The following is a 13,805-nucleotide window of genomic DNA, read 5'->3' as shown; positions in this document are numbered from 1 at the left end:
GGAGAAGACATCCCTGTTCTGATAGGATAGTAAGTTGTCCTCAAGGTACAACGAAGCTCAACGAACTAATTCATTACCGATATCTTACAGTGTTCTGACCACCTAGCACCAGCTTAGTACAAGCTTAGTCGGTCGAATCATAAGGACTTGCCAAATCCTGGGTCGCGTCTTGATTTTCTCCATTCCAGAGTGCCAGAAAGAGAAGAAAGCCATGTCACTTCATTGCTCCCCTGTAGTGTGCTAACATCCCGCTCGTGCTACTTGCTAAGCGGGAGTTTTGTACTGGATGTGTCTATTCCTTTGTGCCGCGATAGGCAGTTTTCCCGCCATACCCTCCCATACCGGATCACATGCACTGTCTGAGAGTCTGGGAGCAACCGATTGCAACCGACCTGCTGGTATCTTCCGAATGGGGACAATACCATAGCCTATTACGGTTGCTGCCTTGTACTCTTACGTCTATCCAGGTATGGGTCTCCTTTTCCTTCAACATCCCTCCTTTGGTATATAATAGCTATGTATGAGTTCCTATTTCCATCAGCACGACCAGTTTGGTCCAATAGCCTTCGCAACCCCTGCAAGAAGTCGTTCTTCTGCTACTCCAGCAACTATTGTTCGACGTATACGTCTCTGAACGACCAAGGCTCTACCATCTGCACACCGTAACATCTTCACAGAACAGTTCTAGCGGGCATAACCATCCGCTTACGAGCGTCCTCACGAGCAGACCAATCATCATATTTGTCTTTGCGCGCAACACATCCTCTAATATCACATCACATCACATCACATCACATCGTCACTAATTCACGCATATAATGTCTCACTACAACAACTACACTTCTCCCCCGAGATCCCCCACCTTCGGTTTCTTCCCCACTGCACCCTCTGCCCCGCATGCGTTCCCCGCTATGCATGGGAATCCGCGTGATTCGCACGCCATGTACTCGGCGTTGAGCTCATCCATGGGCTTCCAATCGGGCAGCCAGCGCAGACAGAGCGGCGGCGGGAGCTCAAACCCATTGACGAAGCTCTACAGGAAGTAATCCTGCGTCCATCATCCTGATCGCCAACTGTATACATCACGACGTGTCACATGTAGCCGAACCCACTGTATCGATAGCACTGGAGGACTGAAGCGGAGCGGTTATTGTTTTGTGGATAGGGAGATGAGGACGTGGGAGGTGGAGCGCACCAAAACACATGATGAATGAGGGGTGCAGGACATCTTATTCACGACTTCGTTCGATTACATACTTCTCACTTCTCCTCCAAACACCTGTGTCCATACTAGAACGCACCTACTGTATTATTTCTATTGTTTCATGCTATGCATTTCGCCCTCATCATTCTAAAGTTGACAGGAATTATGGCATCGATGGAGATAATTGTGCAGGACAAATGTACATACTACAATTGATGTGTACGCCAAACAATATCGAAATTAAAAAGCAACATTTGAAGATATTACAAGGTCGAATCTTGAAATACTAACGCATGAAGTTCGAAAGCATCAAGTGCGCAGTCCGGGTCCTCCAACATGGCAAGTTCGAAAGAAAACCTCATACCCTTCACCCAGATCATCCCATACAATCTTACCTGATCCTTTGAACTTCCTGTGTCGTGCGTAGATCAGAGGCTGGGGTGATGACTAAATTATGCCTTACCGTCGTCATCGCTCTCCTCCGCTGTAGCATCGTCGAAAACTTTGCACCGCTTCGGAAACTTGTCTTCGGGTGGGGTCTGTGGAAGAAAAGGGAACTCTTGCTACCTTCCTTATACAAGGTCAGCGAGGACCGCGGCATTTTCCTCTGGGGCGAGGTTGTCAAAACTGGACAATCAGTGTAAAGCACTTACGTGTGATAAAGCTCGACTTGTCTGCAGCAAGGAGCACCAGATGGCTGATGCACCGGTATTTTCTCATCTTCGAACACGGCCTAAATCTCTCCTTGGTCCCCAGTGAGAGCAACTTCTGCACTCATACCCTTGATGTGCTCGGGAGTTGGGACCATCCGCGAAGGTTGCGTGCACCACCTGAGCCTCTTCATGTACTAGCACGGCCTTTATATGAAATGTCAGAAAGCTAAAAAAAATTAAGGATGCAGTTATTCCAGGGGAGATATTATAAGGAAAAACAGACTGGAGTCTTCGAAGCTCATCGGTGGAGATTGTTCCTCCAATTGATGTTTTCGCGACACTTCCCCTATGGAACCTGGACTAGTACAACGAACTTGGTATACGGTGAGGTGCAACCTGGCTGATACGAATTCACCGCTCGCCTGGATGGAACTCGCATCAGCCAAGCTCTTTTCATCTTGCTGCTAATGTCACTGCATCATGTGTGCGTACTAAACCAGAAGCCGGCAACTTAAGCGGCATTTTGAATACCGGACCGGCAAACGCCGTCAACGGGTCAAAGCAGAGCAGATCGCTTGGCAGAACTTCAAGTAGTACTCGTTAGTGACTTCGACGCCTATTACAATCATGGCACCTTCAAGAGCACCGATATCACAAGAAACTAATGTTAACAACGTATTCGCGTTATCCTTACTTTCCGAGTACACTCACACACTCGACTCCCTCCCACTTGACCTCTCTCGCAACTTCGCAGACCTCCGCGAGCTCGACGCAGTTTTATCGTCGTCCATGACATCCATCACCGCAAAAATACAAAACCTAACTCAGATGATTGAAGATGGCACGATGGGAAAGCAGGAACGTCTTTTCTTGCTCACAGATATCGCAGAGGAGGCTGCGCGTTTGAAACTTGGCGGCGAAGACAAGATTCGTGTAGCGTGTCAAGCCGCTGACAACCTCAAAAGCCATACATCCCATATGAAAACTCTCCTCACTCTCTTGCCATCATTCGATGTGGCCGCCTTGAACCGCAAGACAACCTACCCCCATGTTGCCGTTCGGTCATACATGCCAACCATAGAGAACTCGCGTCGCAGAAGAGGCAACTACGGATCGATCATGACTACTGCGCATGATTCCAGCCCTTCTAAACGGAAACGGGCCACGAGAGAAGATGACTTGGACGTCGGAGGCGGGAAGTCGCCACGCAAGGAGAGGATTGGGGATGGTACTATGCAGCGAGCTCGAAATGGTGCTCGTTCACGAAAGTGAGTCATTTTTCACGGTATACATTCATCATGTTAACATGCTACCTCAGACAAGAACGTGCTGTCTCTCCCACAGAATCTGTCCTCTCCGTCATCTCGCACACTGTAGCACCAGTGTCACAAGCCTATGCTGGAAGCTCACGAGCTGGTGGCTCATCAAGTCGCGTCACTAACCCATCGAATAGGCGTTCTAAGCCAAATCTCAACACCTATGACGAGCCGCATCTCAACGGATCTGTCAATGGCCGACGCGACATCTTCCCCGCACCCCCTTCATCATCAGTCTCTCACCCTTCTTTACCTATACCTTATGGGTCGAACGGATTACATCCCTATGATTTGCCTGGTGCTCACACGCTGGCCAATGATTGGGGAGGACTTCCGCATGGGCAACTAGAAGGTCCAGGCATGCCCGTGGCACGGAACACACACTCCGGGCTATCGATCAGTGCTGCCCCCGTCATAACCCCTAGCCTGCCGCTCATATCTCCTAGTGAAACCCAAGCTGCTAATGCCGCGGGAGACACGGCTACCGAAGTTGGCGAAGGTGATGGAGAAGGTGATGATAGGACCTACTGCTTCTGCGAGGGTATAAGCTATGGAGAAATGATTGCATGTGACGACGTGAATTGCGAGAGAGAATGGGTACGTCACGTTTCTCTTTGTCCTGATACGGTGTATTCACGAACTTTGCAGTTCCATCTTGCATGCATCGGACTTACAGTGCCTCCAGATGGAACGTGGTTCTGCGAAGCTTGCAGGCAGAAGAAGAATGCGAAACGTGGAGCAAGGGGTAACAAAAAGCGTTCGGGCGGAGGTGGTGGTACGCGGTCGGGAGCCAGAGCTGCTAACAACGGATAGCATCTTTTGGTTTGTTTTTCTACCAGTGATCTATCACCTCACCCCTGGCATGTTCATTTACGATTGCTGTCTATAATTAGCTCCAGGATCGAACAACTTAACGCAACTCAGGGACCCAGATAAGGCTATGGAGGTGACGCGGTGAACCATCATTTTCTGGCGTCTATGCCTTCCTTTCTAAGCGTTACTTTCTGCACTAGTTGAACAAACTCAGTGATTGTAAAGTTGCGATCGCGACAGTTAAATGGTATATCCAGCGTATATCCTAATTTCCCGAGAGATCGCGTCTTCCATCATACAAAGAAACTCGCAAACTGGACGCGTAGTCATCTTACTCAGCTGCTGACAGTTGCGTTGGATGACGAAGCTTTGATAAATCCCGGTGGTCTCGCTATTAGCTAGCTCAGCGGGCGAGCGAGTAGGGGGTAATACCCCAGGTCCGTTATGTTGATACCCGCAGGTTTACTCGTGCAGTTCCCTAATTGGCACTTCGAGGATAATTATAAACACGCTCGCTACGAAGGATATACATTGTATCCCTTCCACTCATCTCAAATTTCTCTAGTCACTAATTCAAACCAGCAACAATGACATCATACGCTGTAACAGGTGCAGCTCGGGGAATTGGCGTACGTGCCTGTCTCTTTACCGGCTATCCACATCTCTGACGACTTTGATTTTGACCAGTTTGAATTTGTTAATCAACTCTCCGCTGATTCTGGGAACACCGTGTTCGCCATTGTACGCAGTAAGGCCACTGCGACCAAGCTTGCGGGTCTAGGAAGGCCCAATGTTTACATCATCGAGGCCGATATCACAAACACCAACGCCCTGCATGTGGGTATTTGACAGTGACCATTTCGGATAGGGGCTGAATTGATGTGGTGTGTAGCTCGCTGCTGCAGAAATTGCTACGGTCACAGGCAACTCGCTTGATTACTTGATCAACAACGCTGCTTTCGTGGAGCCAGAAAGAGATGGATTGACTCTCGATTCATAGTAAGATTACCTGCTTTGCGTTCTCGATATGGCACTGAGTCGCGATTAGCTCCTCAGAAGAGTTGCTCACCAAGGATCTCCTTGATTCGGTATGCAGCCTAAGCATTCCTTTACATGTAATGTCAAAAGCTAACGCGCCGTAGTTCAATGTCAATGTCGTCGCCGTCATTCATACCATCAACATCTTCCTCCCCCTGCTCAAGAACGGGAAGGCGAAGACGGTTGTCACGATCAGCACCGGATTGGGAGACCTCGATGCGACACTAGCCTTTGAAAACGCCGCCTCCGCACCGTACTCGATCTCGAAAGCTGCTGTCAACATGGTCAACGCCAAGTATGCTGCCCAATACAAGCCAGAGGGCTTCATCTTCTTGGCGCTTAGTCCAGGACTTGTGGACACTAGTACCAGGGCCCGTATGTTTTCGCAATTATCCTCTGGGTCACCCACAGCTGATGACCGCTCACCTAGCCACTGAAGAGGAGCTCGAAAAAGTCACGGAAATGATTGGAAATTTCAGAAAGGTCTACCCCGATTTCACGGGGCCGATTACACCACAGACCTCTGTCCAAATGCAACTCGAGGTCATCAACCGAATCACGGTCAACGACACAGGCGCATTCATCTCACACAAAGGAAATAAAGAGTGGTTATAGGTTCTATAGACACTCATGCTCGCTGGCAGCTTCATACTACTATAAAGATACTTATAGCCATTTGCAAATGTAACGGTACTGGCACCTCGATGTACAACAAATGATAACATGGACCACAAAAGGACTTGGTGATATTTTGAAGGCTCGAGTTGTAGTAGCGTGAGTCCGTGACGTCTCAGATCTCAAATCTCAGCTTCTGAATCTACTGCGACATGGGTTGTGGCCCGAAGACTTTCAAAAATCAATGACTCCGATAGCTCGGATGACGACGGCAGCGTCCTTGATATCTCATCAACATCTTCCGATTCCGATAGCTCAACAGCATTTGGATGGGGGGCAAAATGAAGGTCTTCGAGATTGAAAACGCGTGGACGACCAGTATATTGGCTCCTTGGCTTGACAACATTGCCAGTCTCGTTGTAGAGCTTCTAGATTCTATAGAATGTCATGCGGGAGAAGCCAACACGGTCGAGGATCTCGCTGAGTCTAAGAATTCCTTGTTCATGCAGGCGAATAGCTGCGAGCTTCAAATCGGACGAGATCTTTCTGTTGCGCATGATATTGATCAATGGTGATTGTGGTATGCAAGTCTTGTAAAATTTACGCCAAGTCCTTTTTCGGTCTATGTCATCTTTCATTTTACATCGAGGTGCCAGCTGTACTTACCACTGTACTTACCACTACATATGCAAACGGCTGTAATGCTTTGCTACTAGAATAACTCGTCTTCCGTCTTTGACTTACAACCAATGTCAGCAGACAAACTTCGTGTCAGGAAGTAAAATCTAGACACAATTAGTCCCTAGTCGTGTGTAACGGACTGGGGGGAAAGGGAAACTTGAACGTGAACCAATATATATAATAGTCCGTGGTTGGCATTCTGCATTCTGCTGCATCTGCACTCTGGGTCGCGTCGTCACGTGCACGTCTTGTGCGCTAACACAGCATTAATAGCATGGACGATCTCAAGAGTGAGATACAATAACGAGAGCATATACATATACGCGCATATCTCAGCGCCTTTTAGATCCCCGAGTGTCATCCCAGCCTGGTGAAATGCGCCGCTTCCTATAAGAAGTGTGAGCGTTTACGTAATCACTCGCCAGCCGAGGCGGTCTTCTGGCTCCCCTGATGGCGTCCTTCCTCCGCCGTCCTTTACTGTGCCTCCGTAGTCGAGACCCTCGACAGCAGGCGCACACTGAATACGGAGAACCACGTCGATATTGAAGTCGAAATCCAACAACACGTTCACCAATTGTCAATCCAAATGGATCCTCGATCGCATCGATCGCAGTCCTAACTCGGACTCAGTGGACAGTCCCGTACGCAAGAGTTGCGGAAGAGATCAATCGGACGATGACGCACTTGGGCATCTAACACACAAAGTACGTACATTAGATGATACAGGCAGCTGTCAGATGAATTAACGGGCGGCCAAGTACGACGTTAATACATAGTACGTTCCCGATTCGAACATCGTCTTCGGGAATCTGCATCATGGAAAGTTGTCATGGACCAGAAAAATAAGAATCTTTATAAGGGACCGCCGCAGGCTGCCAATATCGTCAACCACCATGCACGATATAGCGTGCTCCAGCCTTCCTCTTCGATAATCCTCTTCGCACAATCAACGAAGCCGACATATGGCTCCCTTTCGGTTCTCAGGCTATATTTGTGAAACATTAACTCAGGGAACTCGAAGTAAAAAGATGATGTTACATACTTAATGACATCCTCATCAGCACCGGCGTACTCCATTGCTTCCTCGGTGCCGCCCTCCTGTGAGATGGAGTTGAATTCAGAAGCTGCATGGTTGCGTTGAATAGAAAGTCTGATGGCAATGACTTCCAAAGGGGTGAGAATGACTCCTGTGCTCAGAAGCGTGATGGCCAAGAAAATGGCCTTGATGAGAGAAATATATCGGATGTTAAAGTGTGGATTGGCGAGTTCTGGGAGAACGAGCTGCCGGATGGACCGCAGACCGAGAACGTAGGCGATGTGCGCAACTTTGGCGACAAGGAAACCAGGAGTGAGATAGAGAGTCCAAGGTTTCTGGCGCTCAGTGGGTGTTAGCAGAACACGGAGTGAGTGGAATTGCGTTCCAGTACGGCAGCTTATGAGGTGTGGTCATTGCACTAAACCGAGTTCATAAACTGAGTGCAAAGGTCATCAGACGAAATAAAATAAACCAACCGGTTCGTGATGACTACCAGCGGAAGAGATACAAGCATGGCAAAAATATTGTAGATCAGCGTGTCGACGTATGATGCTACGTGGAGAAGATTACTGTTGCTCAAAAAAATCATCAAGAAGAAGAAGCTGAAGCTGAGACTCTGTGACAGCAACAAGGGCACTGGGCGACACATGTCAGATGTCGCATGATGGTATGATTATTATTTGGAACATACTCAATCCCTTGTATAGTCCTGACCAACCCTGAGAATGTTGCACAGTCAGAGCGATGATCATCTGAATGATGCGGGAATGCCTACCTCGATTTTGTGAACCCTTCTCAGCATCGCAAAGAAGGATGAGATGACTGGGCCAGTACGGGGCTGCACATCGCCCTCAGACTCAGAGTCGAGTTGTAGACCCATCGGGTTGTAGTGCGCCCTGAAGCGCACCAATGCGCCATACAGTGGCATCAAGATTGCCTGTAACAAGCCCAAGGACCCTAGCATAAATATCATAACGAAAAGCATGATGGCTGTAGTATAAGGAGGGAGATGAGGAGGGAGGCGTTTAAGTATCGTGCTGAGTCTGCTGACGTTGCGCAGTGCCCTCGGCAAGGACCTTGACACTGCCAAAGTGTCGTTTGAGCTATTTGTGAACCACAGACTCACGGTGAAAGATGGATCTCATCGGAGCTTATAGGGAGATGTCAACCAAGTTTTTTTGTCAGAAAAATGGGCTGTGTTGGCCTGAGATAGCGTGATCTTCGTGGGGGCCAGGGCATTGTGGGCAGAACTTGGTGAAGGCTAGGACAGCCATTTTTCGTTCGATATCTGTCAACATCCATTGATATTAGTTACTAAATCTTAGCTGGTGGAAAACGGATCACTTTGTTCCACTATGAAGCTGCCAGTGGAAGGAGGCTCGCATGACCTGCCGGCCCACAAGACTGATGGCGAGCAGATGAAGGCCCAAGGGTGATCGAATCACCCATGCACCTGGTTTTTAGTAACTCAATATCAATAGTTGTCCCAGACTCCGAACCAGTCGGCAGGTGTGCATGTACTAGTAAGTCGGCGGGTGGTAGTACTTACATTATTACATTGATGATTATGACACAAGAGAGCCTCAAAATATGCACCAAATACAACTGTACAATTTCTCCTAGCCTTTACCGCCTCTTTGTTGGGCTCTAACGCCGACTGGCACAACTTGCGCAAGATTATGGTCTGTTTTCTTATTAGAAGGAACGACTATCTTCCTTCGTATATATAGGGCTGGCTAGGGGAGACTAGGTCTGTTTGCCTCACCGTAAAATCAGACTCTGATCTCGAACTTGAATGCGTGAATGAACATGACTTACAGGTATTCATCCGACCAACGATGGAAATCTGGAGAGATCGTACTACCAATGTGCGGTGCCATGCATGAGATGAAAGAGTAGATGCTCAAGGCCCCGTTCCACGACTTGTACTACTATAAACAAGATGCTTAATGATTTGCTACTAGAATCACTCGCCTTCCGTCATTGACTTAGATCAGCAGACAAACTTCGCGTCAGCATCAACAGCATGGACAGTGTCAAGAGTGAGATACAATAATGAGAGCGTATACATATGCGCGCGCATCTCAGCGCCTTTTAGATCCCCGGGTGTCATCCAAGCCTGGTGAAATTCGTCGCTTCCTATAAGAAGTGTGAGCGTTGAGGTAATGGATGAATATAACTCATCTCACCGGCCGAGACGATCTTCTGGCTCCCCTGACGGCGTCCTTCCTCCGCCGTCCTTTACCGTGCCTCCGTAGTCGAGACCTTCGACAGCAGGCGCGTTGTTATCTCTATCTTTGTACCTGTTCTGATTGCGGGGACCAGTTGGCACGCCGGGCGGTAACGGTGAAGCTGGGCGAACAGGTCCTGCTGGAGCTGCAATGATGGGTTAATTATAACACAGTAGACAACCATATCGGACAAATCCCACCTCCGCCATATCCTCGTCCCCGTCCAGCGAAACCGCCTCTTCCGCGAAGGCCTTGAGCCATTGCACGTCCTCTGAATTGCGCCGGGGGTGCCCCGCGACCCATATGCGCAGGCGCAACAGGAGCTGGCGTAGGCACTGGGGTCTGCACAGGGACTGGCACTGGCGTTGCACTGCCCTCCATGCTGGGATACATAGGCTGCCCCATCGGCCCTTGCTCCTGCTTAGAAAAACACATTCATGCGATGTTCATATCATTTGCTGTACGTATCTAGAGTAAGAAGGGTTATTCCATACCTGCATACCAAAGTCGCCGCCCATGCCCATCATCCCCGGCCCGAAGCCGTCCTGCATGCCCATCTGCACACCCTGCTCCGGCGTGCCGTTCTGCCCTACCGGACCCTGGCCGGGGACGGGGCCATCTTGCATCAACGGGCCCCCCGGCTGCATCTGCATGCTCATATCGCCATTCATGCCCATGCCCATTGGTCCCATGTTCATAGGGCCCATACCGGGCATTTCCATCATGGGGTTCATCCCGACGTTGGGTCCCATCATGCCCTGACTGGCAGTGTTCATCATGGCGTTGGCGCCCGTCACGACCATCGTACGGAGTTCCGGAGGTAAGGCTATCAGCTGGTCTTCTGGCATAGCTGCGAAATTCTAGGAGAAAAGTGAGGACTACAGATCAAATAATTCACTATCTAACGTACGAGCACGTTGGTTTTGAGGACATTTGCAAGGTCGCCCAAGTCGCGCCGTCTGTAGCAGTATGCTTCCCAAGAAATTTCGTCGAATCCATAGTTGAAATAGTCGCTGATATCAGACCCAGGAAGGCGCCATGGCTTCTCTGCCATTGCACCGATGTCAACTTCAAGTATAGAGTGACCATCAAGAATGCCAGGTATATCCAGATTTATAGAAGGATGTGAAGGTGGTGCGATGGCAGGAGGAAGTGTTGATGGGTCCAGACCTTCGAGAAACACGGGCTGTTCTGGTGCAACAGATACTGATTCTCGGGGCACGGAGGGCGTTTGGGGTGTACCTCCTGTATGAGCAAGGGGCGGTTTTGAAGGTGGTACATTCCTATCGCGGGGTGTATACTCGGTGGTTAGCTGTGATTGTGTGGGGGGAGCTTTGGGAGGTGTCAGCTTTCCTGAGAGAGAAAAGAATTGGAATAAACGAACGTCTACTTGGAGTAGACTGTGGACCGCCTGTGGAACGGCTTAAAGCAGGTCGAGGAGGAACATGTGGCCTGAAACAAGTTGAGGGTGAAGCAACTCAACTCAACATAGAGCTCACCGGTTGTCTATAGACCGTGAGGGCTGATCCATGATAATTTCAATGTCCTGAAAGGCCGTTAGTTGTTGGAACTAGGCAGATTCATGCTTCACTTACATCTTCGTCGCTCGACTCTTCATCTCCAGCAGCATTATCATCCCCGGCTTCGGACTCATCAGCACCCAAACCAAAGGGCGGTTCTTCTTCTTCTTCAGCTTTGGCTTCGAAGTCCTTGAGTACACCATTCGAAACTGCCTTCACGACCTCAAACGATATTCTGCAAACAAGGATTCAACAACGACCGTTTCACGCATATTTAACGACTTACGCTTGCACCACTGATCGCACATCAGACGACAAAGGATAAGTTCACGTTGCATGATATTAGGCAAACAAAATACAGCAAGTAGAGACTCTTAGAAGAGTCTCCTACCATGTATTTGAGCTGTTCTTACCAGAAGTTGCCAACTCTGCCTTTGGTGTGTCCGCCTGGCTGGGCTCGCCATACAGGAATGCATCGTCGTCGTCCCTAGCGAGGTACATGTTAATTATTCTCTTGCAGCCTCATGGGATGAACTAACATTGCAACGATTTTTGCAACCTTTCAAAAAGGTTCAGTCCGCCCAAAATGTTAACGACCTTCGGGGTCAAAGAGAACCACTATTATGCGTGACTTTGTGACAAACTGACGTGACTTGGTGTGCCTATACCACGTGACATTGAGGTCTAACAAAATTATTGGCTTGCTTCTGCTCAAACTAGCCATGAATTCGCTTTTTCGCCGGAGACCTGTTGCTGTACCGCGAACGGCTCGAGGATATGTCGTGTCCGTGAAGCTTCCCCGCGTGTACGAGGGCAAACCGACACCGCGTCGCTATGGTATACAGAAAACATTCCTATACAACCAATATACCCGCATGCTCGAAGCTAGCGATAATTCCCCCATAATATTCCTCCAACATACAAATTTCACGGCTCAGCGGCTACAGAAGCTGAGGCGGGATATCGCCGATGCAAACACCAAATTCTCTGTCTCGTTATCCTCTCCAACACCTACTCCAGTTGAAATCGATGCTCCAACGCTAGCAGTGATGCGGACTTCGCTTTTTGGTGTCGCATTACGAGACTTTGCGCCTTTAGACGCGGACCAGGCATCTCAAATTGCTGGATTGGTCAAAAACGGTCTTGCTGTCATGACACTGCCATCATTCAACCCTCCCCAACTTGATGCCATCCTACGTGCACTTGATCGCTCAGTGCCTCTGAAGAAACCAGAGGCGGAACAACCACAACCGACGAAGCCTCATGATGATCCGAATTTTATTCCTGGAAGAAAGATGCAGAGGGTGAAACCTGTCTTGACCCCAGAGCTGACAGTGATGGGTGCTCTCATCGAGAGACGGGTATTTGGAATGGAGGGTGTACGGGACGTGTCGAAACTCCCAACACTAGACACTCTGCGGGCGCAGATAGTTGGGTTGCTGAGCTCACCAGCTGTACAGTTGGCTGCAATTCTCAGCGAGGCAAGTGGAGGGAAGCTTGCGAGGACACTGGAGGGCTTGAAGAAGGGATTGGAAGAAAGTCAGAGTGCGGAAGCTTCATCATAGCATCTACTTCATCATTGCACCTGTGTCGACTGGCCTTACATAGTTCACGCGCGCCACAGAAGAATGGTTAATATCAATCTTTGAGGCAAAACTCCCATGTTCTATCCTCCCCTCCTTCACCTGTTGTACCTCGACCATGAGCTCTCTCGCCCTTTGTCATGCGGTGTTCATATCCCTTCCACATGTTCCTATGAAATACAAACGACCGCAGAAGCTTATATTGGGGGTTCGGTGGAGTCCCTAATGATGTAGGTTTTGGAGGCGTCTTTGCTAGTTTTGGCACATCCCTACAGGTGAACATAAGCAGCAGCCAAACAATGATATGATAGATGCACTCGCCAGATGCTGTATGGCGGGACGTTGCGCAGGGTGATGAGTCACCGTTCCCCTTGCGCCCGGCGTAGAGGGCGATGGGGCATCCTCTTCCTGATCTGCATCGTTAACCACGTCATCGTCGTCATCGTCTGAGGGCTTGTTTCGTTTTCGTGGCAGGGACGTCGGAATGGGGCCTTCTGCAAGGCGGCCAACAACAGAACGGAGGAACCCCAGGATAAGCATCTGGTTAGATAATATATTTCTGTCTTGGTCTGTTATACCCTTTCCTTGACGTCTCCTTAGCCTTTTCACTTAGATCTCAATAAATGATACGTACCTGCATGAGGAAAGTTCCAAACCACGCGATCGAAACGCCTGGCTTTCAAAGCACCGTTTTTTTCGAGTCTGGTTCCATCCACACCGAAGAAAACCTCTACGCCCCGCTTCCGGAGAACATCCACCATACTTCTAGCATCCGGATATTTATCATAGCATTCCTCTTCAGAATCATAAGAAGTAGCTGTGATATTTGAAGGTGGGAGATGTTCCAGCGATGAAGGAGGATCTACTACCAGCGCATGCGCGAACGAGAAATTGCCCTCGCCGATCAAGAGTATTTTATCTGTAGGCTTGAACGGGATGGTAGGTCGGAGAGGCAGTGCTTTCCCCTTGCCTTTGCGCTTTCCCTTGAGCTTGATATCCGCAGCTTCAGCGGCATGCGCTGCTTTCTCTTTGTTCTTGAGCCGAGTCTGCTGGGATTGCAGCGTTGCTTTTAAAGATGTTTTCTTTTTGTGTCCCATGATATTTTTGACCAGACG

At 49.2% G+C, this 13,805-nt stretch overlaps 8 protein-coding genes across 8 annotated transcripts; 5 read left to right on the top strand and 3 right to left on the bottom strand.

Annotated features, from left to right (window-relative positions):
* Positions 1 to 494: 494 nt before the first annotated feature.
* On the top strand, positions 495 to 1,468 carry EDB91DRAFT_1095257 (uncharacterized protein). The gene has a single exon (XM_041316931.1). It carries the CDS (start codon positions 819 to 821, stop codon positions 1,044 to 1,046), a length of 228 nt encoding a protein of 75 aa, XP_041183443.1. The 5' UTR covers positions 495 to 818; the 3' UTR covers positions 1,047 to 1,468.
* Positions 1,469 to 2,347, top strand: EDB91DRAFT_1095255 (uncharacterized protein). The gene is made up of 2 exons (XM_041316930.1): positions 1,469 to 1,811; positions 1,858 to 2,347. The coding sequence occupies exons 1-2, from the start codon at positions 1,648 to 1,650 to the stop codon at positions 1,961 to 1,963; spliced, it is 270 nt and encodes an 89-aa protein (XP_041183442.1). The 5' UTR covers positions 1,469 to 1,647; the 3' UTR covers positions 1,964 to 2,347.
* Positions 2,348 to 2,415: 68 nt separating this feature from the next.
* EDB91DRAFT_1095252 (uncharacterized protein) lies at positions 2,416 to 4,261 on the top strand. Its single transcript, XM_041316929.1, has 4 exons — positions 2,416 to 3,125; positions 3,176 to 3,770; positions 3,822 to 4,127; positions 4,187 to 4,261. The coding sequence occupies exons 1-3, from the start codon at positions 2,485 to 2,487 to the stop codon at positions 3,984 to 3,986; spliced, it is 1,401 nt and encodes a 466-aa protein (XP_041183441.1). The 5' UTR covers positions 2,416 to 2,484; the 3' UTR covers positions 3,987 to 4,127; positions 4,187 to 4,261.
* Positions 4,262 to 4,458: 197 nt separating this feature from the next.
* Positions 4,459 to 5,919, top strand: EDB91DRAFT_1095248 (uncharacterized protein). The gene is made up of 6 exons (XM_041316928.1): positions 4,459 to 4,615; positions 4,674 to 4,823; positions 4,879 to 4,985; positions 5,035 to 5,074; positions 5,129 to 5,399; positions 5,455 to 5,919. The coding sequence occupies exons 1-6, from the start codon at positions 4,574 to 4,576 to the stop codon at positions 5,637 to 5,639; spliced, it is 795 nt and encodes a 264-aa protein (XP_041183440.1). The 5' UTR covers positions 4,459 to 4,573; the 3' UTR covers positions 5,640 to 5,919.
* Positions 5,920 to 6,775: 856 nt separating this feature from the next.
* Positions 6,776 to 8,329, bottom strand: EDB91DRAFT_1275797 (mitochondrial carrier; the record flags this gene model as incomplete). Its single annotated transcript, XM_041324657.1, has 4 exons — positions 6,776 to 7,752; positions 7,833 to 7,992; positions 8,048 to 8,075; positions 8,132 to 8,329. The coding sequence occupies 4 exons, from the start codon at positions 8,327 to 8,329 to the stop codon at positions 7,173 to 7,175; spliced, it is 966 nt and encodes a 321-aa protein (XP_041183439.1). The 3' UTR covers positions 6,776 to 7,172.
* Positions 8,330 to 9,016: 687 nt separating this feature from the next.
* Positions 9,017 to 11,733, bottom strand: EDB91DRAFT_1095240 (uncharacterized protein). Its single transcript, XM_041316927.1, has 13 exons — positions 11,647 to 11,733; positions 11,521 to 11,594; positions 11,394 to 11,403; positions 11,183 to 11,342; positions 11,087 to 11,133; positions 10,972 to 11,039; positions 10,498 to 10,919; positions 10,082 to 10,447; positions 9,788 to 10,007; positions 9,546 to 9,732; positions 9,331 to 9,495; positions 9,175 to 9,278; positions 9,017 to 9,116 (listed from the first exon to the last, which is right to left on the bottom strand). Coding segments are annotated over exons 1-11 (1,611 nt in total). The 5' UTR covers positions 11,649 to 11,733; the 3' UTR covers positions 9,017 to 9,116; positions 9,175 to 9,278; positions 9,331 to 9,440.
* Positions 11,734 to 11,788: 55 nt separating this feature from the next.
* Positions 11,789 to 12,927, top strand: EDB91DRAFT_249054 (uncharacterized protein). The gene has a single exon (XM_041326591.1). The coding sequence runs from the start codon at positions 11,830 to 11,832 to the stop codon at positions 12,670 to 12,672; it is 843 nt and encodes a 280-aa protein (XP_041183437.1). The 5' UTR covers positions 11,789 to 11,829; the 3' UTR covers positions 12,673 to 12,927.
* On the bottom strand, positions 12,746 to 13,787 carry EDB91DRAFT_1241975 (uncharacterized protein; the record flags this gene model as incomplete). Its single annotated transcript, XM_041322138.1, has 3 exons — positions 12,746 to 12,959; positions 12,989 to 13,274; positions 13,325 to 13,787. The coding sequence occupies 3 exons, from the start codon at positions 13,785 to 13,787 to the stop codon at positions 12,746 to 12,748; spliced, it is 963 nt and encodes a 320-aa protein (XP_041183436.1).
* Between the last annotated feature and the right edge of the window lie 18 nt (positions 13,788 to 13,805).

The sequence above is a fragment of the Suillus paluster genome (assembly GCF_016628075.1).
Source record: "Suillus paluster strain FC165 chromosome Unknown EDB91scaffold_2, whole genome shotgun sequence".
NCBI classification, from domain to species: domain Eukaryota; kingdom Fungi; phylum Basidiomycota; class Agaricomycetes; order Boletales; family Suillaceae; genus Suillus; species Suillus paluster.
The sequence above is the reverse complement of the archived record's forward strand: the minus strand, read 5'-3'. Positions and strand labels throughout refer to the sequence as shown.

What these genes read in the sequence shown, in the direction of transcription:
- EDB91DRAFT_1095240 (XM_041316927.1), bottom strand. An exon ending in TCACGGTCTATAGACAACCG is followed by an intron (nt 11,040 to 11,086) that starts GTGAGCTCTATG and finishes AACTTGTTTCAG; the next exon opens with GCCACATGTTCCTCCTCGAC. An exon ending in GGGACGAGGATATGGCGGAG is followed by an intron (nt 9,733 to 9,787) that starts GTGGGATTTGTC and finishes CCATCATTGCAG; the next exon opens with CTCCAGCAGGACCTGTTCGC.
- EDB91DRAFT_1095252 (XM_041316929.1), top strand. Translation starts at nt 2,485, where the DNA reads ATGGCACCTTCAAGAGCACCGATATCACAAGAAACTAATGTTAACAAC. An exon ending in AATGGTGCTCGTTCACGAAA is followed by an intron (nt 3,126 to 3,175) that starts GTGAGTCATTTT and finishes ATGCTACCTCAG; the next exon opens with ACAAGAACGTGCTGTCTCTC. An exon ending in TGAATTGCGAGAGAGAATGG is followed by an intron (nt 3,771 to 3,821) that starts GTACGTCACGTT and finishes CGAACTTTGCAG; the next exon opens with TTCCATCTTGCATGCATCGG.
- EDB91DRAFT_1095248 (XM_041316928.1), top strand. Translation starts at nt 4,574, where the DNA reads ATGACATCATACGCTGTAACAGGTGCAGCTCGGGGAATTGGC. An exon ending in GGATTGACTCTCGATTCATA is followed by an intron (nt 4,986 to 5,034) that starts GTAAGATTACCT and finishes AGTCGCGATTAG; the next exon opens with CTCCTCAGAAGAGTTGCTCA. An exon ending in CCAAGGATCTCCTTGATTCG is followed by an intron (nt 5,075 to 5,128) that starts GTATGCAGCCTA and finishes AACGCGCCGTAG; the next exon opens with TTCAATGTCAATGTCGTCGC.
- EDB91DRAFT_1095255 (XM_041316930.1), top strand. Translation starts at nt 1,648, where the DNA reads ATGACTAAATTATGCCTTACCGTCGTCATCGCTCTCCTCCGCTGTAGC. An exon ending in GAGGACCGCGGCATTTTCCT is followed by an intron (nt 1,812 to 1,857) that starts CTGGGGCGAGGT and finishes TAAAGCACTTAC; the next exon opens with GTGTGATAAAGCTCGACTTG.
- EDB91DRAFT_249054 (XM_041326591.1), top strand. Translation starts at nt 11,830, where the DNA reads ATGAATTCGCTTTTTCGCCGGAGACCTGTTGCTGTACCGCGAACGGCT.
- EDB91DRAFT_1095257 (XM_041316931.1), top strand. Translation starts at nt 819, where the DNA reads ATGTCTCACTACAACAACTACACTTCTCCCCCGAGATCCCCCACCTTC.